At 32.2% G+C, this 27,244-nt stretch overlaps 2 protein-coding genes across 2 annotated transcripts in view; one reads left to right on the top strand and one right to left on the bottom strand.

Annotated features, from left to right (window-relative positions):
• Positions 1 to 27,244, top strand: part of LOC134267311 (uncharacterized) — a 42,455-nt gene that overhangs the window by 6,800 nt on the left and 8,411 nt on the right. Inside the window, exons 4-7 of the mRNA XM_062749535.1 lie at positions 514 to 625; positions 797 to 891; positions 4,184 to 4,252; positions 17,070 to 17,211. Of these exons, the coding sequence (XP_062605519.1) occupies positions 514 to 625; positions 797 to 891; positions 4,184 to 4,252; positions 17,070 to 17,211 (418 nt within the window). The remainder of the gene's footprint in view (positions 1 to 513; positions 626 to 796; positions 892 to 4,183; positions 4,253 to 17,069; positions 17,212 to 27,244) is intronic.
• LOC134267304 (uncharacterized) lies at positions 21,419 to 26,085 on the bottom strand. The gene is made up of 9 exons (XM_062749530.1): positions 25,861 to 26,085; positions 23,572 to 23,661; positions 23,424 to 23,463; positions 23,158 to 23,267; positions 22,984 to 23,038; positions 22,501 to 22,575; positions 22,082 to 22,179; positions 21,658 to 21,814; positions 21,419 to 21,484 (listed from the first exon to the last, which is right to left on the bottom strand). Exons 3-9 carry the CDS (start codon positions 23,448 to 23,450, stop codon positions 21,419 to 21,421), a joined length of 588 nt encoding a protein of 195 aa, XP_062605514.1. The 5' UTR covers positions 23,451 to 23,463; positions 23,572 to 23,661; positions 25,861 to 26,085.

The following is a 27,244-nucleotide window of genomic DNA, read 5'->3' as shown; positions in this document are numbered from 1 at the left end:
GTTGCAAATTATAAGCATTGAAATTGATTTTAGAAATTTTGAATTAAACTGTGTCCATGTCCCTTTAATATTATCTATCGTCAATAAGAAATCCAAATATGAAACAAATTATTTTAGAATGTCCTGTAGTGTCTTTAATTTCAAGTTCACTAAGATATATCAAATCGAATATGAATGGTAATAATTATTGTTGATTCATAATTCGATGTACCTTTTTGCTTCGAGTTTTTCTTTTTGTTTGTTTGTTTGTTGTTGTTTTTTTTTGTTTTGTTTTTTTTTTGTTTTGTTTGTTTGTTTGTTTGTTTGTTTGTTTGTTTGTTTGCTTTTATTATAGCAATTTAATGCCTTTTACAGCCTTTTGAAAGGATTACCGTAATTATGCCATTTTTCCAAATAGATTGACCAGTCCTAATAGAATTATTTGTGTATAAATCTGAATAAAGCAATCTATTTTTTTTTTTAATTAAAAGCTAGCTATTTAACAAGAAGAAAATAATTTTGAGTTCTTTATAGGTGTGTAGTGGTCAAGGTAGACGGAGACGGCGTTTAGTGGTCTGCACTAGTTGTTGTAGTGACGCCCCTGACCATAATGGGCCGTGTAATGCCAAACTTTGCGGTATAGGTCGTAAGTAATTCTATCACAACTGCGATATACTTATTGAATCAAATTTCTATCCAATTATATTCGAAATTTGGTTTACATGTATATTTAGTTTCAAATTAACGCAGAAATTTACTTCCATAATTTGCGCTTTTGATAACTATGCAAAATTATTTTTCTATTTAATAAATATAGCTGTTACTTATGCAAATTCAACCTGTGTTGTTTGCGAAGGAGTACACAGTGACGTGACGTCATGTTCGTCAACTTCTGTTTGTCCTCCTAACGAGGCAAGTTTAAACATTATTCAACGTAACGGAATGATGCATCGTATATATAGTTTGTACAGACATATATTTTTGAATTTCTGGGTATTATAAAGAGTAAACAGTGATGAAAACAAAGTTTACAGCTGCATCTTACAATTACATAAAAACATCCTAATGTACAAAAGATCCGGCCATTGTTTTAGATATATATAAGCTATTACATTTCTAACCTTTCCATGGAATTTTGGAAAGGGGGAACGGATTCAAATATCAAGATTCACTTGTGGCCTTTTTGGCCCCTTTGAATTGCTGAAAAAGTAAAAATAAACTTGATTTTACCTTCCTAGAGCACACATATTGCAATTGATGCAATTGATAGGTGGAATCTCAAAGACACGTTTTAATAGTAAAAGAGAGCACTATGTCTATACTTTAAAAAGGTGTTTCGAATGGGACATTGTAAGTTATTCAAGAAATTGGTATTATATAAACAAGCCCATTTAATGGACAAAGTGAACCTATCTTTTTATGTAAAAGCAAAATTATTAATTGAAGACTTTCTATAGATAAAATATATAACGCAGTCGAATATTCATTTTGTTTTACACTTTGTTACAATGAATTAAAGTAAAGCTACTGACTTGACAATTTGATTTACTTTCAACCTGATGCTTAAGAAAAAAAGGCTTTTCTTTCCATAAGCAGATTATAGAATACAGAATGAAAAATATACCTCTTGCGCCCGTATATTTTAAGGGATTTAAAGAGTGGGGCGGGGTCGAAATTCAAAGGTATTGGATGTTAAAATGACACCCCTACCCAGATGAAAGATCTATATCTTCCAAATTATACATGAAGGATATGGAGATAACGACAGTTTTCAATATCAAAGTCCATAAAACAATACAAAAAGAAGCAGGGCAAGCACAGACCTCTATAACATCAGAGACGGGATCAGGTGCCATGGATGAGTGAGAATCCCCTGCATGCGGACCGGTCACACCCGCCTTGTGCTCAATATCAAGATCGGGAAATAAAGGAAAATCTAACATCAATTCAGTGCATAAATAATGGACTAACAAATTGAATTAGTATGAAAAATGTCAGTCAGCATTTGACTTAATGATAAATTGTATTTGCTGACAAGTTCATTGTATCGACCAAAAGAACTGATGACTGTAAACGAGACTGCTGATAATCTTGTTTTATCAACTTGTTTTTCAATAATTTACCTCGTTTTAGAAATTGTTCATACGTAGAGCATGCTATTGCGTATCGAATCAACTGAGATATATAAACGTCGTATGCAGGTGATGAAGATATATTGCTGCATAAGTAAGGGAAGTTGACGATAGAAAAGTTAAAGTCATTACGTTTATCATAGGGCTTGGTTGTTAGATTACCATTAATGTCTGTTTCAAGTAAAATATCGCAGTATTCAGACTCTGGGGTATCTTTTATCTCAAGCTCACCAGGATATATCGTATCGACATAGGAATGGAAATTGCCATTTTTTATTGACAATACGTCGTCGATATTTCTAAATATGAGCTGAAATTTGAGCAAAAATTTAATAAAAATTATTCTCCATACGAAATGCAAAATGTGTACATTAAATAAAAATGAATGACTATTGTGTCCGAAATGGCTAGTAGATATGCTGATGAACGTCCATCAATTACGTTTAATAGAGCATAGGTTAGAATCCTAGGGTGTGTCTTTTTTCATTTTTTTTCTTTTAGCTATGAAATGCAATGAAATATCCATTTTAAGGGAAAGAGAGTGTGTGCGCACAAATAACATGCATAATGATTTATTCAGTTTTGTCTTGGAAAATAAAGTACTGTTTAAATAAATTATTTTTTTACATACAATTGTTTACTCATTTTGATTCATATTCTGTCGGTTTTTTAGTAGCCAATATTTGATTTGAAACAGTGTGATAAGTGTGAATATGGACTTTTATTTTATTAAGAAATATTTTTGCACGATGACTACAGTATTTTTTTCAAAATGCTGTGCAAGGCGCACCAGCCATTGATTGTGGATTTTAATGTTCTAACCTTATTCGTGAAAAATGGCGATAGTGACATAAATTTAAAAACATAATAAAATACAAGAGGCCCATGGGCCACATCGCTCACCTGAGCACCAAGGGTAGGACTAGTATAAAATGGCTTTTTGTTGTAAAGTTTAAATCCAAAAGTAGTCCCATGACCAATCATGGATTTGCTATTTTTTAGAAAATGATTGAGAAGAAGATTTTTAAAGAATTTTCCTATATATTTCTATGTAAAACTTTGGTCGGCCATTTTGGCCCCGCCCTACCCCCGGGGGTCATGATTTGAACAAAATTGAATCTACACTACCTGAACATGCATCCATATAAATATGATGAATAATGGCTTTGTCATTCTTGAGAAGATTTTTAAAGAATTTTCCTATATATTTCTATGTAAAACTTTGGTCGGCCATTTTGGCCCCGTCCTACCCCCGGGGGTCATGATTTGAACACAATTGAATCTACACTACCTGAGCATGCTTCCATAGAAATATGATGAATTATGGCTTTGTCATTCTTGAGAAGAAGATTTTTAAAGAATTTTCCTATATATTTCTATGTAAAACATTGGTCGGCCATTTTGGCCCCGCCCTACACCCGGGGGTCATGATTTGAACAAACTTGAATCTACACTACCTGAGGATGTTTCCCCATAAGTTTCATCTTTCCTGGCACAGTGGTTCTTGAGAAGAAGATTTTTAAAATATACCACTAAATTTTCATTAATTCCCAATTATCTCCCCTTGAATAAGGGCGTGGCCCTTCATTTGAATATACTTGAATCCCCTTCACCCAAGGATGCTTTGTGGCAAGTTTGGATGAAATTGGCCCAGCGGTTCTTGAGAAGAAGTCGAAAATGTGAAAAGTTTACAGACAGACAGATGGACAGACGGACGCCGGACAAAATGTGATCAGAAAAGCTCACTTGAGCCTTCGGCTCAGGTGAGCTAAAAAAGGTTAACGTTCATTAAAAGGTTGCCAATCAGTTCTTATGTTAGGAAAAATGTGAAGAAGCAGGAAATACCCGCCGTAAACATAGTTCTCTGCGTATATCTAGCTGTATCTATATTTAGACATAACGCAGGTGTTAAATGTCCTTCTCCATACATGGACATGCAACGCCTTCTTTGGACATTTAATTTGTTGTCAATTTACCGGAGTTACCTCATCCTTTTGTGTTAAATTAATTATCAATGAATAATATTGAATGTTATAAACTTAAATTGTTTTAATAGTATGAATATTTATCAGGTATGTTTTACTGGTATTCGTATTGTTGGTACGAGCATTCGGTATGTGTTTGGCTGTTACGAAGAACGCGTAAGTAGCATACACATCTTGATAACTACTCTCATTTAATATCCACATGAAGCACGTTGGACCAACTTAGCTCCTCGACCAAAGTAACAGTGTAAAAAAGGAGAATTTTCAATAGTCTCCATTTTAGAGTTATTTATAACGGACATCAGATATCTTATGTTTTATTGTAGAAATAGTATAAGTTAAGAACAAACGGTAAGTACATGTATTACTTTGAGATGGCAGTTTGGAAAACACGGCGAAATAAATCGAGAAACAACGAACTTTTTTTTAGCACAATGAATATACACTTTTTTTTAATGGATGGCACTGTAGCTCTTCGGTCTGTCAATATATATTTTTCGGAGAGCTACAGTTCTGCAGCTAAATAAGATTAAAAGAATTTTGAGGGTTTCAGGTAAAAGTGTTATGTAAGTTTTCGGGGAAAAAATGGGGGGGTATAAACTCTCTCTCTCTCTCTCTCTCTCTCTCTCTCTCTCTTCAAACAATCTTATCAACATTACTTTGTAATTCAAGGGGTATGAATTTCAAACTGTTTATGCCGATAACAAACCTTGTAAAACAAAAAAGCATATGAAAATATTTTTCTGCTTGAATAAGAGGTAAAAAAACAAGAAACTCTGGAGACACATTGGAAATTTAATGACAATTCCAAAACAATAAAAAGTACAACGACGTCGTACACGGTGTTGGTGTCAAAATGTAAAAACAAAATCATTAATTCATTATAAGAAAACTAAACATCATTCGGTCGGTAATTGTATACTAAATACATTTAAACAAAAAAATTATCAAATAATTCCTTTTATCAAATATATTAGTTCGACTATTTAGTCAATTACGTCAAAAACGCATCTGGACAGGTAACAGGAGCGTCACACACGCATTAACAAAATGTTGTTATTCCTTTAAACAAAGAATACACACATAAAATGTAGCAGAAAAGTTCAAAATATGATTAAAATGATGTAAATTCTTATAAATATGTGATGTTATTCAATCCGAATGCTGTGAACGCTTTGCTTAAAATGCAAGACTGAGATGTAGATAAGCGTTATCCGAAGAAATATGGAAGGACCATGAAATGTCATCGGTAACTTAGAAAAAATATTTCATAAGATATATATATCAATTTCAAAATTGCATCTCAGTGATCGTTTTTGTGTGCTATGAACTATATCTTACATTATACTGATATTTTGTGTCGATATGTATGTTGGGTTTCTTATATTAAGCCGAATGGCAAATTTTGTAATACCGTTTGAAAATTTATGTTGAAAATTATTTTAAATAGTACAAAATCTTGCCATCTTATTAAAGATAAGATCTCTAGACAGAATTTTAACTTGCAGTGTCTTATATTTTAATAATGATTGCCGTTATTGGTATATTCCAAATTAATTTCAATAGAATGGTGACAAAAACAAAAGAATAGTGGTCCCCCACTTTCGGTGTCTTTGTGGGTAATACGTCACTTTTTAATGTCATGTGGTGTCAAATATGAACAACCTATCATGTCATTTAGAAATTATCACTGAAGTTGATTTTTTTTTTTAAAAATAAGGTCAATCGTGTTTGTCAAGGTCAAGTGGTCAGAACCCATAGCAGGCTCGTAGATATCTTGTCACAGATAATGTACATGTCACATATGTCAGCATTTATCTCTTCTCAGTATAAAGAACAAGATGTGTTTGTGAAACACTGATGACCCTGTATGACTACGTACATGCAGCGAAGATTAGACATTTCTGAAGTGCAATCAATCAAATCAATCAATCAATCAATATGTCATATCTCAAGCATATCAACTTATTTTATCAAATCTTGCATATCATGTATCATTAATATCTCAAACTTCATAGATCAAACATCTCAAACTTCAAATATCAACATTTTTCATATTTCAAACCTGTACTATGTAGTACAGCTCTAAAGTATATATTACTGTCACCAAGAGTAAGCTTATTAGCTTAGTTTACACTAGCATTAGCATATGAACAAGGTGACAGTTTGTTACAAGTTTCACAAAAACATTCAGTTATCAGTTGACTTGGTGTGCGCAGACGCCACATGGTTGCAAGTTGGCACAGCTTGCAGTCACCCCACACATTGGGGGAAGCAAAGCAAGTCAACTGTTCCATGACCAATACTGCCAAGACCCCCCTTTCCAGCTAGATACTTGCACACGTCTTGATTCCTAGATGTGCAAGTCCTTCAGAAGACTTAGAATAAAGTATTTTGATTTTCCCTTAATTTAAAAAAGGTTTTACAACACATAAGGCAATCAAACCTTACCAAATATGATGTATCTCACCTTAGATTCCTCAGTGCCTAATAAAGCTTTGGTCTTGTAGAAACTTACCTTTCTATTAACTCCTTCTGAAGTGTCTGAGCAACCTTGCAATGCTCTTGTTGTAATTACTCAAAATTAAAGATCTGGGGTTATTTAAAACCAAATAGGGAGAGTTTCACTTAAGAGAACTACCTATATCATAAGTCCTGTTTAAAAATTGCTAGGAAAGCCATGTCCTGCTGTTTTAAAAAACAAATTTTATATCTCCGAAGGCGACACACTCACTCTCTGTTTAGCCAATTTAAGCAGAACAATTTGAAATTCTTAATCATATTCAATTACAAGAAGGTATAACACAGATGGTTACAAATGCCTGTGAAAGACAATATCATCAGTTTGGAAGCATATTGATCTTGTTTAATGATATTCCTACAAAAGATACATTACCTGATACATGTAAATTTTTACTAGTACATGTATTCCAATTTGTATATCCTGCTTACCAATTAAGCTTCTATGAAGATATTTGGCACTTATTGATGCCATTTTCAAACTAGGATTTTTGGCTGCAATTTCATTTCCCATGCTTGCAACACTAGTGTACTCGACTTACCTTATTTATGTGCTAATTGACTAAGTCCCTTCCCTCTTACATAGATTCTTTCAATAAATATTATTAATGCCTGTGATACATGTATGTGTATCTGAGCTCTACAGCTCTATATGACCACATTGTTCCACTGTGTTACAGTGTAGCACAAAATGCATGGCAAAGTCTAAAACCCTTTAAGGTATAGATGTTTGATTATTAATTACATCCAATGGAAATATTTTATTTTATTTTATTATTTTTTTTATATATATGCAATGAGCCTGAATACACATATTACATGGACTGCTATCAATATGTACTTGATCTTTCTTAATAGTATTTTGATTAAAAACACACACCTTGTGAAACTCATTTTAAATGCAAGCCCAAGGGACACTGCACATTCTTAAGTTTTAAAATCTGCATAATACATGTAATAACAAAGTTACAAAATGTAAGCACACTGTGAGGAACTTTGATAGCCTGAACATCTTAAAAATTAAGCCAAATGCATATTCAAGGTTGAGGAATCTGTATAAAATTCCAAAAACATACAAACTAACTGTGAGAACTCTTCTGAAAAAATAAATGATACATTGTTATGGATTTAAGGAACTTGCCTAATTGAGTCACCTATTGTGTGTAAATATAACCAATTAGTTTAAATAAGTCTAAGACCATATATTTAGTTTGCAACATACATTCTGTTGTATGTCCTATCAGTTTATTTGGATTCTAGAAGTAATTGTAATTTAACTTGGTATTTCCAACACTGTTATCTTAAGTAACCTGAACTGATCTGGAAGGTCATGTCTACCTACATCTCAAATATCCAATATCTCTACTGAAAGGTTTTCCTGATCCCAAAAGTTTAAGAAAATGAGATTTGACTGTATTTCTTTTTTGCTTTAATTATTAAAAACCAAAATATATTCATTTATAAATGATTACAATGCATTCTTTAGTCTTTACATTTCTTGGACTGCATATTGCAATTTCCAACCTTTCCTTTTCACTTTATTGGATCAAAACAAAGCTATCAAAGCTAATTCCAGTCAAAGGCAATGGATGGTTCATGGTTATATATAAGTATTTTGTATTTTTCTTTTCATTCAATGATTAAAAAAAATCAATATGAATCGATACATTATGTTGTTTAACAATGAACATGCCCCCTTCCTTATTTTCACCTTTGTATTACTATATTTCAATGACTATTTTTGTTTCCAATTTAATTAATAGCTAGCAAATGGAATCAATAACAGAAAGCTCCTAAAAATACAGACTTGAGAAAGGCACATTCCAGAGGATAATTGCTCCCTGACCCCAAATTAAGATCTCATTCCTTCTTAAAGTCATCTAATATAATGAGTAGGATACCTTATTTCAGTGTAAATCTATAAAATTTATGATATGCAACTGATCTTATCACTTGCCTTATAAATATCAGGGGTTTTGACAACATTAGATTGGGTGCATTTAAATAACTATAACAACTCTACTCTGGAAAAAATATGTACTTCATTCTCCTTTTTATTTACATTCATCACAGACTTGAGATATATACTATGTCAACCTGAAAAATGTCGGCATTAATGCCTGATAATTTTGAGCAATGTTGAAATGCCTAAGTAACAGTTCTCATTGTTTTCAATATGATTTTCAATAAGACTTTCAATAGAAGTAAAAATAGATGGAATAGCAGGAAACCAGTCTCGGCGAGGGGTCTGGGGGCCGCTTTAGGCCCCCAGCGGGTCCAGGGCAGAGCCCTAGTAGGGGGCCCAGGGGGGGCGAAGCCCCCCGGCCTAAAACGAAAATCAGCATTTTTGATTCACTTTTCTGACCTCTCAGGCCATTAAAAAAGTATTTTTTTTCACATTCTTATCACTATCAATTATCAACTTTTACCAAAAAAAAAAGCCAATTAGAATTTTTTTTACCTTTTTACAAATTTGTTTGACAAAATTTTTGACAGACTGGGTTTTTTCTTCCGAAAAATAAGTGTCTATAAAAAAAATAGATAACTTAAGCATGAAATTCTAGTACAGACAATTGTCTGTGGTAGAATATTATTTTTAAAATTCTACATATTTAGTCTTTTCACATAAATTGGTCAGGACTTTTATTCAAAACTCAAAAAATTATTTGGTTGAAAATTTTAGATTTTTTAAACACTTGGTCATGTACAGTACCCCCCAAAAATTGAAATATTCTGCAATCTGAGACTTTTCATAAATTAATCTTTAAATTGATTTACGTTTTTGACATTTTGTGCAGATTGTCAGAACAAAATGATTAAGAAAATGGAATTTGATACAAAATACAAGTACATTAAAACCTTCCCAAATGTGAAAATGATACTGTTCCTGTATTTCAAGAGATCTTAGATGAATAAAGAAGAATTTTTTTTTCATTTTCAGTTCGAGGAAATGCTGTAAGAACTTCTATGTCTGAGTCACGATTAAAAATATTAAAAGTTTTATTCGTAATTATTATGTTAGCTTAACATTTGAGATTTTCAGTTTGCGGAAATTCTGTAAGAATTTAGAATGGATACATGATCAATTTTCAATCGAAAATTATAAAACACAAACAAATCTTTTCGGAAGGGACCATTCTTTATGCCTCTTAATGTATGAGATCTCAAACGCATGTGTTAAAGCAGCAGCACATTTCTTCACGACTTCGCTCAAATATCCGTTGTCCGCGACGCCATTACCTGACACTATCGATCTAATCAAACTTCCTTGAAAAAAGAGCGCACTCAAGGGAAGCTACTCTAGATCATGGAAATAATTGCGATAAAATCTATGGATTTTGCGTATCAGCACCGGCAAAATCCTAATGACGGAAAATTCATAGCCGGCAAAATTACTCGTACCGGCGGTTAATTTTGCCGGTTGCCGGTGTAAAGACGAATAATGACCCCCATCGAATAATGACCGGGGGTCATTTTTCGACAGCGAAAAATGACCCCCGGTCATTATTCGACGTAGAAAAATGACCCTTTTGTCCGTAGAAAAAGTGTCACTTCCCTAAAAATTTGCAGAACACACGTGAAGAAAAATGACCCCCGTAGAAAAATGACCCCCTGTAGATTAAAGCTAAAAGTTTTAAAAATTTGCAGAACCCACGTGAAGAAAAATGACCCCCGTAGAAAAATGACCCCCTGTAGATTAAAGCTAAAAGTTTTAGGGGGCAAAAAAAAAATTGGATAAAGAAGCATATTGGCCAAAATGCTCACCTGAGCTTATTGGGAATAAACTGATGATATGTTGATCTCATAACATTATACAATTATAGCTATATTTTAAGGTAAATGCAATGCTTCAGAATCTAAAGGAGTAAAAGATTTATCAAGCCTTAAGGGTTAGGTAAATATTGTTTTTTGATGGTGGAAATCATCGAACTGACAGAAAAAATCAGCAGTATTATATATTATTATATCCTCCGCTTGAAAGGCGGGAGGGTATATAGTGATCGGGATGTCCGTCCGTCCGTCTGTTACGCTTTGATGTATCCATCTCTTATCCGCAAATCCTCATATATAAAAAGATGTGTTTGTGAAACAGCTATGCCCCTGTATGGCAACATAGCGAAGATTAAATTTTTCTTAAATGGAATTTAAATATATTGTTACCCAAAGTAGGGTCTTCTCACATGAAATACAACTGCAAAATAGGAAAGCCCTAGCACCACTTGTTCAAAAGTAATGGCTAAGGATAAGTTTTTGAAATGTAGCTCAAACTCAAAGGTCAAAGTTGATGATTTCTTAAGAAAATGTTTAATATAACAAGGATTGCATATGTGAAGTATGAATACCCTAGCCCTTACCGTTCAAAAGTTATGGCCAAGGTAAAAAAAAAATCATAAGTACGGAAAACTTCAAGGTCAAGGTCAAAAGGTCAAGTTTTTTAGTATCCAATGAAAGGTAATGCCAAAAAACTACATATTTGAAGTATGAGAGTACTAGTATCTACCGTTTAAAAGTAAAAATTTGGCATTTTTGTGTAAAATGGGATAAACTCCAAGGTAAAGGTCAAAAGGTCAAATTTGGTGGTACCCAAAGTAAGGTCTTGTCACAAGGAATATACATATTAAATATGAAAGTCATAGCTCCAATAAATGAAAAGTTATGGTAAAGGTTAAGGTTTTTGCGGACAAACAAACCGCCAGATAGACAGACGGACATACATACGAACACGATAAAACTATATACCCCCTAATCTTCGACTACGGGGACATAAAAAGAAATGGTCTTCAATTAACTTTTCATATTAATATACATTATAAAGAAGGCGTTACAACAATGAAAATGTTTGCTCTGATTTTCATATTAAATTCTCTGAAAAATATACTCAAAACTGAGTAAAAGGGTGGAGTAAAACAAGAATTAAGGTAGAACCTATGTCGGAAAAGTCTTTGTCACAAGATTTTCAAACTTTTCAAAATGATAAATTAGTACTTGCTTATCAATCAGTTAAGATATCATGATATGTTTCCTTGTTTTTTAATCTAGAACAGGCTGTGAAACTTGGTAGGGTATTTACATACTGCGACTTCACATTTTCAAATATTTTTAGGGGTACTTGTCATAAAGGGAATATGAAAAATCACAAAAATACTTCTTCAAACATCGTCGTTTATAAACTTTTTTAACTGAATAATATTAAACAATATTTTATCAAGAATAATTTCTTCTTTATTCAATTAACATAAAAGATAAGTCCACCATTAAAAAAATAGTCAAATGAACTCTATTATTTTTAGTCAATTATTCACCCTATATTTGTAAATATTTTTTAGACGTCTTTGTCACAATGTTTTCAATCTTCAATATGATGAAGAACATAGCCAAATGATTACAAAAAATGATTAAAATATATACCTTTCCCCTCTAACTAATGAAAGATAGGCTTTTTACCGATACTCATATTCTTGACCTTTTTGCACTTACACGGGATTTAATAACTAAATGACTGTTTGGGGTTACTTTCAGATTAAATATTTATCAGAAATTGTACTTTTTCTTTAAAAAAAAAGATCATATTTAATAGAAAAGTTGTAATCAAACACCAAAAAATATAAATAGGTAACAAATAATTGTTAAAAGGAATGCACATCATTTCATTATAGATATCACAAAAATGTACACACGATCAAACGATCTACAACACGTACATCTTTGACTTAGACACATTTCATCAAGATATTACACTATATAGCTGGCAACTAAAGATTTCCTACAATTTATGCATTCCTTCAAAATATTTACATACCATTCAAATTATTACGAAAGTTGTATGTACATTGTTATTTCATTACACTAGATAGTCTTGGGTTTGTCAACTTCAGGTCTAGATCTAGTAAATAAAAGGTGCCTTCATATTTTCTCTTATTCCAGAAATATATTGTCATTAAGCATTATAAACCAAAAAATATATGAATTGAATCAAGATTATGTTGGCATGATTGAATTCTGTGAATTTCAAAATGCAGTATTTTCTACCATTTTTATTGAAGTTGTCAAGTACGGGAAAAAGTGGCATTGAATTAATTATGACGTCTTAATGGGTTAGCACAGGTTTAACACATTTACAAGTTATGATGTCATACGAAGTAGGTTCTACGTTAAAAGAAATGTAATGAATACTGTGTGCTAAAGCAAAAGTTTATGTTTACATATATACTATATAGTTTAAATGCATTAGAATGACTGTGTATTTTACACTAGCCCATAGCTTTACAGAGCATATTTTTAGGTCTTATACTTACCCCACCCCCTTTCTTATTTAGGAGGAAGTCGATATTGAACAAAAGCAAAAAAAAAAAAACCCTACCTTTATTTTTCTATAAGAAAGGAATTAAAATTAAGCTAAAAATAATCTACTATTCTACTAATTTTTAACTGTTACTTTGCCACAATACTTTCAAGTATACCTCCACCAACATTTAAAGTATGCTTTAATCATGGCGAAGTAAATTATGATATGATAGTACTTGTGTGAAGGCTTAACTTCATTTCAATATTTTATCTAGAGCCTCTTTCAGAATTATTGAAAGGTATAGAGTTTTATTTATATTTTTGCTTTTCATTTATTATTATTTTTTTTGTTTTGATTTAACGTAATGTTCTTTTTTTCGGGGGGGGGGGGGATAATGTTATCTTCCTCTTTCATTGTCAAATAGGATTTGCCAAACTTAAACAAACTAAAAGTTGAAATGACGGAAAATTTAATTTTTCCTATTAAAGAGTATTTAAACCTGATTTTTGCATGGTTTGATTTCTAAAAACAAGTGGAATATCATTCTTTAAGCAAACATTATAAGGAGGAATATTAAAAAGAAATTTTATTTACTTGACAATTCAAGAATCTCTTTTCAAACACAATTTTAGCATTGAAAGACTACGTGAATCTCTTAATTATTTCATACGACTTTTTGTATTTTTCTGGTTACAGAAAATGTAAAAATAAGTTTCGCTGTAAAAAAGATATCAAAGAGTGTATATTTTCTATCACTTTAAAGGGGGTCATTTTTCAATGGGGGTCATTATTTTATAGGACTAACATATAAAATAATGACCCCCTAGGACCCTTTTTCTACAAAAAATGATTTTTTTCTACGGGTGGGGGTCATTTTTTTGTCGTTGAAAAATGACCCCCCGCTCATTATTCGATGGGGGTCATTATTCGTCTTTACACCTGCTCTTATTGAAAACGCTGAGTTCTGAGTCATGTTGTAAGTAATGCCTAATAATTCTGAGCCAGGATAAGCCATGTTGTTAGTTATGCCTAGTAGTTTTCAGATATAATATAGTTAATGCCTAATTATTTTTAGCAATGTTGCATGTAATGCCTAATAGGTTAAGGCATACAGGGCCATGTAGTAAGTAATGTCTAGTAGTTTTCAGCCAGGTTGTCATTAATGCCTTATTGTTCTGAGCCATATTTTAAATAATGCCTTAAGCCTAATAGTTCTTAGCCATGTAGCAAGTAATGCCTAATGTTACTTGGATTTAAAAGACTCACCAAGTTCTATTCCTACAGTCAAACAAAATGTTGCAACAAAAAAATTGAATATAATTTCACAAATAGAAATTTAATGAAAATGTGCAATGGGTCCGACACATTCTTCTTATGTTACACATGAAAAAATTAAGCTGCTGCATTATCTGCACCTAACATTACAAGAGCATCTCAAAACAATCTATTGGATTATTTTGACTGTAGTTTAAAACAAGTTTCAGGCAACCGCAAGTCCTTATTTTGAGAGATATCAATGTTGAATTTTATTATTTGAGTGTAGATCTGCAGCTATTTTGGGAGATTATTTTATTGCAACCTAATTTGTAAGATTTACTGGTTGTTATATTTAATTTCATTTTGTTTTCCACTTGATTTCTGGTACTTAGTTTTGTTAGCCCCCCCCCCCCACCCCGTGGGGATCCGGGTTAGAATAGGTCCTCAGTACGCCTTGCTTGTCGTAAAAGGCGACTAAATGGGGCGGTCCTTCGGATAAGACCGTATAAACCGAGGCCCCGTGTCACAGCAGGTGTGGCACGATAAAGATCCCTCCCTGCTCAAAGGCCGTAAGTGCCGAGCATAGGCCTAAATTTGCAGCCCTTCACCGGCAATGGTGACGTCTCCATATCAGTGAAATATTCTGGAGAGGGACGTTAAACAGTATACAATCAATCAATCAATCAATCCCCCCCCCCTTCTTCTCCTTTAAAATTCTTTTTCAGTCGTTTTATAATTTCCCTCTCTAATCTTGAAAGTCATCTTCGCTAGCCAAGGGTTTCTGATACGCTACTCTCCTCATAAACCCTTGGCCTACGGTGTTCATAGAAATTGGGATTTTTTTCCAGAGTTCTGATTGGATTTTAGTACACCCAGGTCGACCAATCAGCAATTGTTTTTTGTAAATGACGATATTTGCGTTCGGGATACATCTTCACTCTTTAATCTCGGAAATGAAAAACGCAAGTAAACAACGATCCGTAAGATAACATTCAAATCTATGAATAGCCATGGTGTCATCCAATATCTTGAAGCTTCAGATTTCTGGCGATGACGCAATCTGTGCGTACCTGATAGATTCGAGATCACGTGACGGAAAACATTCCCGTCTTTTGACTTCACCGTATGCCAAGGGTTTATGAGGAGAGGAGAGTATCAGAAACCCTTGGCTAGCGAAGATGCTTGAAAGTTAAAATTTCTAAACAAATAGTTATGGAAGCAACATCAAAATCTATGCTGGCAGACATTGCTAATAATTTGGTGTCAATCTACGGTGGAAAAGACAATTCAAGTTATAAATGGATACACATTCAACTAACTAATGCAATAAAAAGGTGATTGATGTACCTGATATACTGGACTGTGAATCTGTTATGATACTTATATTCAATGTCTGGTTTTCCAAACGATTTAAAGATAATTTTCTATGCTTTTCTTTGACTTGTAGTCTTGTATTTGGGTCCATCTCCACGAGAAGCTCCGACCGAGTTTCTTTATTGTTGTTCACATGCATAGGACCTATTCTAGTTTGCATTTGCCGGGTTTCGAAGCAGTATGAAACAAAAAGAAAGTTATTCATGTTAATAACCAACATTACATCATTGTAAAACAATACAAACGTATTAGTAAACGACTTTTAGTATAACCGCGTGCGCGTCGTCTGCTTTGTAAAGTGTTTGAATCCAATCTCATCCGTCATAATTATTGCACATCAATAGTAATAAAAGCGTTAAAATGGTTTAGAACAATGCATAAATGGAAAATTATACGATTTTTTAAAGTAACTAAACAACATTTTATGTATTTTTTTGCAAGCAATTGTTATGCGTCTTTACCTTTGAAAGGTTCAGGAAAAAGGAATGTGAAGAACAAACCCGACCTTTTATATACAACACTTGATGTGTCAACCAAACCCGACCCTTAAAAGCCAACATTCAAATAACAAATACATGGGACCTATAAACTAGTATATATACTTTTCTCGTAAAATAAAGGCATCTATTTTGTATACACAAATAGATGCTATTAAATATGTTATTACTCGAACTAGGGTCTTCTCACAAGAAATACAATTGTGAAATATGAAAGCCCTTGCACCACCTATTCGAAAGTTATGACCATGGTTAAAGTTTTTAAAAGAAGGTCAAACTTCAAGGTCAAAGTTCTTGATATCCAATGAAAGGTCTTGCCACAAAAATTAAATATGTGAAATATGAAAGCCCTAGCCCTAACTCTTCAAAGGTTTTGGTTTTTATTTTTCCTTCATAAAAAATGTTAGCAAAAGTAACGTTCATTTGATTTTCTAAAACTTCACGTAAAAAAGCGTTATTTTGACTTTATCGAAACTGCCACATACACCGTGCGCAAAATCAACGAAATGTTCATAAGAAATGTTTGAAAAATTTTAAGTAATCTTTGAAAAAAAAACTGAAAGTTTTAAAAAGAAACTTTAGTATGAAAAAGTAAAATTCGTTGAGATAGAGATGATATTTATTCATATAAAGTTTCTTAATTAGCAAATATTTACATTCCATGAATTTCTAAGAACAACATTACCGTTTATCATTCGATAAACGACATTCAGCATACATGTATCGCCTGAATAGATTTATCGAATGGTAGCTCTTCCATCAATGAAACTTAGAATAGTAATATATCATTGCACAATGTTTAATCTGCTGAATCCTTCTTTAAAAGATTAATTGTGCAGATGTGGACATGAATAAAAATGTCTTTCTATCCACGTTAGCATTGGAATTAACATTCATTTAATTGCCGTTATTATTTACACAGGTTATCAATTTTTCTGCAACTTCTCATACTATGAACAAAGAAAGCATTTTATTGTTAATCTTTTCATCTATTCCTATTACACTTGCATTGTCTTTTTATCATTAACATTTTTGTTAGGTATGTCATGCAATGTTAGAAAACGAAAATGGCGGGCATCGACCTGGAAGAGTCATTCATGGTGACCAGGGTACTCCAATATGTCATGCTTGCTGTAAGGGATATAGATGTAATGCAGAAGACTGTTTTGAACTCAGAAAGAGTAAGTACAAATTTATTTTTGATGAGACTTCTCCGTTCGCTATTAACATTTTTTGTTGAGGACTGTGTGTAAAAAAATTTTAAAAATTACTTCTCATACAATACAGTACCTGTACTTGTAAAATCAATCGTCTAACTTTTTTACTTACGTCTTGTATTAGTTTCGACGCTGATTTTGTTTTCTTTTTATGAAAGTGAATGTGTTTCTCATTAACTTAAAATGACTGTCTAACGTTAAGTCGTTTGGCTTATATTTTCAAATGAACCAATGTTTTCAAAACGTCCATGATGTTATAAATCTCATAAATTCATACTTAACAATAACAAAGTTGCTTTTTAATGATTTCGGTAAAGATTACCACATGCACTTGCTAACACTGGGAATTAGAATACCTATTACTTTGAACCCTCTTCAAATTCGAACAGTGATCAATGTACAATTGTACTAGTATACAGCATCGCTTTATCTATGATTGTAAAAATAATGTAAAGCTTACATTATAGAATGTCGAACTATCCCTTTTAAATGAATATTGAAATGTTCATATGGAAGCAGCTGCCCTTAACTCCGTGTATAAGAATTAAGATATAAGACGCAACATTTTCTATTTTTGGCGATTCGATATTTTTGAATAAAGCACAATGAATCGAAGAACAGAACATTTCACCCAACCCCCTGTGTGACCAAAATGTTGTGGTCAATTTTGTCATAGGCGTTCCTCATTAATGTTGTAGTTGAAGAAATTATAGTCTAGATATTCTACCCCTCTATACTATGTTGATTTTATAGTATAGAGGGACAGACCTTTGTAGACTAGCATTTCTTCATCTACAAAATTACATGGGGTGCGCCAATGAATTTGTGTCTTTATCTTTAAGATGCATGTCCCTGTTCTTTGTGAAATCATGTGTTTATTGCCTGAAAATTTCAAAAAATCCAATGAAATGAAACAACATGTATAGCCAAACCAAACAATAATTGGGAGATTTTTTAACTGGAACGTCTTCAAAAAACTGTTTTCACTCGTTTTTTTTTGTTTTTTTTTTTTTTTTTTTTTTTTTTTTTTTTTTGTTATATAAAATGAATATGTAGAACAGAATAAGTTTAACACAGTCTTTGATGCCTCAATTCAAACAGAGTTTAAAACTATATCTTATTGTTGATATCCGATTAATTGTAAGAAGTTGCATATCCCTAGAGTACGTATTGTCCATGGCGATACCTCGGTATATAATTAAATCTAGGAGTCACATTTCATGGCTATACATAGACTAGTACGTCCGTGAAAGTAACTCCAGGAACATGTACAGTGTATTCCGTTGAACCTTTTTTCAGTCTTTTACAACGATTCATATTTCGTTTAATAGGAAAGACTCGAGGCAAAAAAAGAACATTTTTGCTATTTGGTTGGATTTTTTTCTAGCTAATTACAGTAAAACTTGTTTAGTGCGAACACAAGTTATTGCGAATTCATGGATATATGGAAAATTTCTTGGATCCCCAGCTATAGATATTTAACGAATTCCTTATACGGACATAATGAATTGCGCTCATTTTCCTTCTGATTTTTTTTTACATATTATAATTTTTTATGCGCCCGGAACGAAAGATCCGAGGCGTATATTGTTTTTGTCCTCTCTGTCTGTCTGTTTGTTTATCTGTTTGTCTGTTTCTCTGCAAACTTTAACCTTCGCCATAACTTTTGAACCATGAATAGTTAAGACTTCATATTCGGTGTGCATGTGCATACTCCACTAATTAAGCTCTTTCAAAAGACATCAAGTTCAATGACTTTGTGACCTTAACTGTGAACTATATGCTAAAAATATTTTTTTTTCTGCAAACTTTAACCTTCGTCATAACTTTTGAACCATGAATAGTTGATACTTCATACTTGGTATGCATACTCCACTAATTAAGTTCAAAAAGACTTTCAAATGACATCAAGGTCAATGACCTTGTGACCTTGACTGTGACCTATATGCTAAAAATAGTTTTTCTGCAAACTTTAACCTTCGTCATAACTTTTGAACCATAAAAGATAGAGACTTCATGTTTGGTATGCATACACCACTGAATAAGCTCTTTTAAATGACACCATGGTGAATGACCTTGTGATCTTGACTGTGACCTATACGCTAATTATAGCTTTTTTGTCGGCAAACTTTAACCTTCACCATAACTTTTGAACTAAGAAAGATAGAGACTTAATATTTGGCATGTATACTCCACTAAATAAGCCCTTCCACATGACACCAAGGTCAATGACCTTGTGACGTTGACTGTGTCCTATATGCTTAAAATAGCTTTTTTGAACCTTCACCATAACTTTTGAACCATGAGAGATAGAGACTTCATATTTGGTATGCATACTTCACTAATCAAGTTCTTTTAAATGACACCAAGATCAATGACCTTGTGACCTTGACTGTGACCTATATGCTAAATTTTTTTTAACTTATTTGCCGCCGGGCGCTTAGTGTTTCACAAACACATCTTGTTTAATTTTAGATAGAAGACATTTTAAGTGACATAATGAGATTTTTGCTCACATTTACTTACACATTCACACTTCCCCTTCTGACTTTAAACAAGCGTGAAATAAAAGAAATATAATCAATGAGATACACGTATTTCAAACAGAGACTTTAAAGACCGGTTCGCAGCAACTGATATTCGCGATGACGAAACTCGCGATAATTTCTCGCACGCGAATAAAAGTTGGTTTACTGTTATCATATAGTTTTTTGTTTTGTTTAAAGCAGGAAAATAGATATTGTTTTGTTTGTACAACAATGAATTTCATCAACCAATTATGTTCCTCCTTAATTTCTGATGAACAGATGTTCAGAAACATCCGAGCCTAAGGTTGTACTGCTCAAGACAGTTGAGTTGAAACAGTGTAATTTCTAGTTGTACAAGTGTTACATTAAAGTTTTAGAACTGAGAGAATTTGAAACTAATTATAATTATCTAGAGTGTTATAGTTAGTTTTAAATTCACTGAATTCAAAATTGTAACACAAGACCTTTCTCATTAACAATTGGAGTTGTCTTCATTGAGTCGTAGTCGCCCGCTTGGCGCAGTGATTAGAGCGTCTGCTCTAGAGTCGCAAAATAAGAAGTCAATCTCCTTACGTCGCGGGTTCGACGAGGAGACCGGTCCTTCGAATGAGACCGTATAAACCGAGGTCCCATTTCGTAGTATGTGCTGGCAAAAAAAAGATCCCTCCCTGCTCAATGGCCCTGAGTGCCAAGTATAGGACAAAATTTGCAGCTCTCCGCCGGCAAGTGGTGGAGTCTCCATATGAATGAAAAATTCTCGAGAGGGACGTTAAACAATATACAATCAATCAATCAATCAATCATGGATTCGTAAACGTTGAATCAATTTTTATTGCTTTAATTTATCACTATGAGTAATGTACAACATTACTCAATGTAGCTTATACTCTCTTTTCGCACATGTACACTAGTAACTTATAATTTGGAAGTTTAATCAACATTCCAGTTTTATAATTAAATAATGAACATTGCTGTGTTCTACAATAACAAAATGTTGATCTAAAGCAAATTTATTTTCTCTCAAAACAATCCATTTAAAATAGTAAAATCTTGTTTTTAAAAAATCCAATTGCTCTTTGCTGTCTTTTGCTTTTCCACTGTATCAAGCCATTTTTTCTTGACTCTACATCCAATGAAATAAAAAGAATTAATTAATTGTCGATATACGTGTAATGAGTAAGCTACATGAAAAATTGTAGAACTGCCACACACATAAAATTTATTTTGGAATTTTTGAAGTACAAATGGACTCAAATGAATTAACAAGATCATTTCGTTTCCAACTTGTTTCTATCTCTCACTTTTTTCAAACAGTTAGTGAAAAGCTTTAAGAATTTTTTTTCAGTACCTTAAAATCACAGATGTTGAACAGGAAAAGTTTCCTCGGCATGAATACATCATCGTCACCTTCATTGTCAAAGACCTCATAGACATCACAAGCTTGGGAAAGAAATTTTAAAATATATACTATTATAGATAGCATTTGTCTGCTTTTCGACAAAACTGTGTCCTGTTTGAAATTTTAAATTTACAAAATGTACAAGATAATATATTAATTTCTTTTTAATTTTGTATGTATTGCCGCCCACACAGCATATGTCGACTTTTCAACAAAAACTGTCATATTTGAAATTGTAAATTTACTAGATGGCAGAAAGTAGAAAATGTACAAGATTATAACTTTCTAATTTTGTATTCATTGCCATCCACTATTCAAATTTACAACATGACACATATCAAAAACATTCCAGATTCAGATTTAATTGAATTCATATAAATTAGGTAAAATATCTTTTGTAATTCCCTGCTGTTGCTTTCGTGTGCTAACGCAAAGACAAAAGATAGGGAAGTTGTCAAAGTCTGCAATACAAGTATGCAATACCTTTCTCTCATCATTTGTCGTAGCCAATGGCTGAAGATTTGGGGTCTCTTGATTTTCTTCAGATACTTTTGTCTGGATGGTTTGAAGATCCTTTTGGATGTCTTCTTCATAATGCACTTTAGATTGCCTTTCTCTCTTGTCTTTTTCTGGGCTCTCTCTGCGTAAAAAGTAAAAGCTTTGCAATAATATTTGATATATTCATTTGTTTTGAATTTTAAAACGTAATAAAAACAGGATATTTCAGCATACTGACTTTAACCTAGATAAAAAAGAAAAATTTTAAATTCTTCATATTTTGTTAAAAGATTTAAAGTAAGAAATCAACACAGGTCATCATGCATTTGTTACATTAAAGTTTTGCAATTTAAGAAATTCAAAACTAATAGTAAATTCTACAAAATTTATTTACGATATAACACATTACCTAAGAATTCGAAAGTCGTCTTTAGTTTCCTTTTTGATGGCCTTCTTTACACTCGACTTCGTCTTTTTGTTGATTGCTCTATCCGTTGCTCTTATTTTCTACAAAATAGTTAGGGGTATACTTGTAGCCAATGTTAATTTTTTTTTCAAATGATCAGATAACATTTTTTTCTCTACCATGTAATTCTTTTTTCCCTATTTTGTTTATCAAAAGAAAATAGTTTAGATTCGTGAGTACTTTTCATCCACGAATAAACATCCTCCATAAGGTAATAGAAGTTAGTTACAAAATCATATTTCTTTCTGTAGGCAAAGGGGAATACACGAAATTCTGCCCCAACGAACCAGTGAAATTCAAGCAATCCACAGAAATTGTCCCTCATTTATTTATGGATTCGACAGTAATTTATTTTGCAATACCTTGTATGTTTTCATTTCTTTCTCCACACCGTCAGTCCACGGGTTATCAAATTTATGCATTTCCAGTTTCTCCCTCTGCAAATTTTAAAAGCGCATATTAAATTACATGTAACTCCAAATTTTTTTTAAAAACTCGAAGAATATTACTATACACTGTTACTTTAACATATGCATCGCACCAAAGGCCTCTAAATTATCATTTGAGTATTTTCATCTTATCCCTCTTCTTCAGCATTATTTTGAAAGAAACCGCCTTATTTCATCATAAAAGAAACCGCCTTATTTCATCATACATATTACTGATTTATATATTTGCTAATGTCTTCGGTTTAACCTATTTGAAATTATTGAAAATTTTCAACCATAACAAATACCAAAAATGTTATCACTAAATCCCCCGCCCACAACGAATAAAAAAGGGAAAGAAACGTAAATCAGAACAAAATCAGTCACCCCTTAATAATTTAATAAAACTGTACTTACCAAATCTTGCAGGGGCTCTTTCAGGGGCTTGTGTTTAAAAATCTGTGCTTCTTCGCTACAAAGAAAAAAAAAAGGATTCAAAACTAACCATCTTTATAAATCAGGAAATAACAATCTACCTGTATATGTGTGACAAAATTAAAAGATTTTGATGTAATTGTAGATTCTACGTACCTGGCAAAATTCTCCCCTCTGTCGGTGATGTCGCTGTTTGTTTTCTGTCCAAAAAGACGTTTCTTAATTTCTCTCTCAATTTCTGCACATTGATCCGTGATATTAATCTCCTATTTGAAAATATCGAGAAAAATAATTTTAAAAAAAAGACGAGAAAAATTATCAACATTTCACTACAACTCCCTATAGTTCCCCAACGAATTAGAAATTGAAAGAAAGAACTCAAAAAAAATCACACCATGCATGACGATATAAACAATGCTTACCTTATCTTTTAGGGGATTGTCTAACATCTCTTCTTCATTTCTACGAGAAAAAACAAGTTTAAATTTAAACACCGTTTTCAGAATACACAATGTAGATAAATTATATACTAGTAAATGACAAAGGATCTGATATAAATGTAAAATCTACCTGACAGTATGCTCCTTTCTGCCGGTAATGTCGCTTTTTTATTTTCCCGAAAAGAGTGGACTTTACTTCTCTTTCAATTTCTGCACATCGCTTTAAAGAGAAAATTCATTAATTAACATAAACTATAATAACTATATTTCCATGTACATGTACGAGGGCTGTTCACTATAAATAATGTCCTCGGTGCTCAGAAAGAAGCAAACGACGCTTTTCAATGATTTAGTCTTCATGATTTTACTTATTAATCTCTTTTAATTCAAACACATGTCCGTAACATTTTTTATCTAATTTCTGATTGATTTTAGAACTCATTTTTGGGTATGACCCCAGTATACTGGAAAATGGCAGATCCAATGATTTTCTGGACTTGTTTTTTTCATTCTGAAAGGTGTTTTTTTTTTTCAAGTTTGGAAATAGAAACAAGTCAAAAGGTCAAAGATCTGGCGAATATTGTTAATGTGAAAAAACATTAACTTTCTGTTTATCCCGAAAACCCCTTCAGGGCGTGCGGGTTTGGACGTTGTCATGAAGAAATTTATGTAGTGGATTCCTGATTCTGGGTCCTTCCTCTAATTAACCTTTCGATTTTTTTGCAAAAAATTGTTTTCTAGACTCCTCCAGATATTAAACCGTCTCCCCGAATACGAATTTGAACAACAATACCACAAATATTTAAGAAAATTGCATATAAATCTGTCTTTGTGCTCTTACATACCTTTGCTTTTGTTAGACTTTCGCAATTTTAATCAATAGATTCATGCTCCAATATTTTGAATATAAAAAAACATGGATAACTACAATTACTGATATTTTAAAATAAGTGTTAAGACTTTCGTACACGCTGTCGTTTTCACTCGTTTTTCAAAATATAGGGTGACCTTTGAGTACCAAGCTTTTTTACTATCAAACGTTTCTTAAAAACAGTGTAAATTACTCCCGATATGATGTCTATCAAATTTGCTTTGTGTCTTAAAGTCAATCATACATCAAATATTATTTGTTGAAATTTGGCAAACAGTACATAAGTTGTTATAATTTTTGTTGGCATGGAGGTTACCCATTTTTGATGTCCATTATATATTTTTTTATCATTGAAATCAACCTGCTCATTTGTCTATAAAAAGGCATTGGTTGTTATAGATGACACATATTTCAGTGAATATTTCTTTTTTAAGTTTTACAGCAGCTTTAATGTAGCCTTTATTTTCACTCTAGTTTACTGATTCTTTACCGTTCATTAATAATGCAGTGTCTCGAATAGCCCTTGTTTCCCAGCTTCTCACGATGAAACTATGTGATGAAAAGTGGTCACATAAACTGTTATAAATTCAGTAAAGATTCAATAATGAGAGAAAGTCAAGTTTAATGTCATATGATATCTGTATTGTATGTCATACAGTCCAGGACATTATTTATTGAACAGCCCTCGTACATTAATTATTGTATCCGTTTTTTTTTTCAACTGCAACATGTAAGTTTTTATGATTTTGGATGGACATTTGAATGTCATATCCTTCGGTTAATAATGCATTTTGCAAGGGGTTTTTTTTGTTTTGTTTTGTTTTGTTTTTGTTTTTTCTTTTTTGTTTTGTTTTGTTTTTGTTTTTTTGTTTGTTTGTTTGTTGTTGTTGTTGTTTTTTTTTGTTTTTTTTTTATTTTTTTTTTTTATTTTTTTTTTTTTTTTTGCACAATTAAAAATTCACTTTATACGAAAAAAAAAAAAACAAGAACTTAAGCTCTAATTTTATCCCATTTTAGATCTCAGCCCTTTTTAAAAATGTATTGAAATACCTCAATTTTTCTCTTATCCTCGACTTTTTCACTTGCAGCGTTGTCGAACTTACAGGTCTCAAATTTCTCCGTCTAAATAAAATTTTAAAACATACCTTCATTCACATCCACTTTAATAGTTGAATCAAATATATTTACAAAGGAGGTACTTTGTATGAACAGTAGATCTTTTTAAAGATAGGTGTGTTTGATTTTTTTTTCTTGTAATATATTCAACAAGTTTACAGTCTCCTTATTCCTCACACAAGTGAAATTTTAGAAAATCTTACGTTGTAAATTATTGTAAAATTATATTTAAAAAATTATCTTAAAGGGGCCCCTTATATAAACTAACCTCCACCCCACCCCCAAAAGAAGAGAATTATGTTACCTCTATATTTTCATATGTGCCATTACCACCATATACTGATTATCGAGTTTAAAAAAGGAAATAACAATTTAAATAAGAATTATTCTACGATTCAAACTTTTTAAATCTCAATAGTAGTATCTGAATACCTCCATTTGTCTTTCATGCTCTTCGACTGCATCGCACCAGTTGTAATCGAATTTTAAAATATTAAGTTTTGTCTCCTGAAAAAAAAAATTAATATAGAATTGTGTAAATGCATATCGGACTGAGCTCATTGACCGGCGTTTCGTCAGACAATGAAAGAAAGGATTAAAGATTTTTTTTAAAATTCTATTTATATATATGTCCGTGATTGTCACTTACCACATCCGTAACGGCACTTTCTCCAAAATCTAGAATTTCGTTCATATCCATTTTCTTATCCGAAATACTATTAATACACCTGTAATAAATAAATAAATAAAGGAATAAAAAAAGGTTATTTTAAAGCAAAAGATGATAAAGGATACAGATTATTGTATTAATTAGATTATAGAATCGCCTGCATTCACAGGGCTTTTACCTTGAAGTTTTGTTGTAGTAACTATTATGACGTTAGATCATTATTACGTTAGTTCACGTGACATAAGTAATGACGTTATAGCTGCATGTATGTATATGCACTATTCCTTGATGTTTTTGTTCTAGATCACATTTACATGTATATTTATTGTTATTTGTTCTGCAGTTTTGCTAACTCTCCTGTCATTCACATTCACAATTTCTTTAGACACAATTTATTCCATTTTTGAAAAAGAATTTTTAAGTGATATATTAAGAGATATTTTCGTTAAATCATATATTTTTTATTCGAATTACAGCTACTGGCATAATACATTCCTTTATTGATGCTTTAAACTTTAGCTTGGTCAAATAAGGTGTTTCTGGGCATAATTTGTAGGAAAACAAGATGAAAAACCATAGTTGAAACTGTCATTTTCAATGGTAAATTAAGAATTTAACCAGTCATGAATATGGGATTTTTTCCATTTTCGACAAAGGCAATGTATCCAGATTGCCTACAGTCTCTCAGAAAACGGTAATTTGTATGTTTTTGACCTCTTCTTTAAAATAATATCAAATTTAATATAGGTATCCGGTTTACTTTTCATACATGTATGATTTCAAATTGAATGTCATGAAAATACCCTATTTCTACATAATTCTGCTAAAGCCGTAAAGTACGGGAAAAAGAAAGTTGAAATTGATTATGACGTCATAATGGATCTATTAGTCTAAAGAGGTAAAAAAAAAAAATTAGTCTAAAGGCATTTACTAGATTTTGACCTTAACATAGGTGCTTGTATATTAGATTATACAGGTACCAATCTTCAGTTTAAAACAAAATGTAAAATTTGTATACTCGGTAAAAAAAATTATACTAATGAAGATTTTAATTTACACCACCCTATTGAAATGGTGTCTTCCCACTTAGCCAAAATTCTGAAAAAAAAGTATAGGTGACTGGTTTTGGCTAGGTGGGAATGGTGT

The sequence above is a fragment of the Saccostrea cucullata genome, unplaced genomic scaffold (genome assembly GCF_032062105.1).
Source record: "Saccostrea cucullata isolate Sc308-1 unplaced genomic scaffold, CSIRO_AGI_Scuc_v1 ctg1642, whole genome shotgun sequence".
Lineage (NCBI taxonomy): Eukaryota > Metazoa > Mollusca > Bivalvia > Ostreida > Ostreidae > Saccostrea > Saccostrea cuccullata.
Note: the sequence above shows the minus strand (reverse complement) of the source record. Positions and strands in the feature narration are given on the sequence as shown.

What these genes read in the sequence shown, in the direction of transcription:
- LOC134267304 (XM_062749530.1), bottom strand. Translation starts at nt 23,450, where the DNA reads ATGTTAGACAATCCCCTAAAAGATAAG. An exon ending in GACGACTTTCGAATTCTTAG is followed by an intron (nt 21,815 to 22,081) that starts GTAATGTGTTAT and finishes CTTTTTACGCAG; the next exon opens with AGAGAGCCCAGAAAAAGACA. An exon ending in CGACAAATGATGAGAGAAAG is followed by an intron (nt 21,485 to 21,657) that starts GTATTGCATACT and finishes AAATTTGAATAG; the next exon opens with TGGATGGCAATGAATACAAA.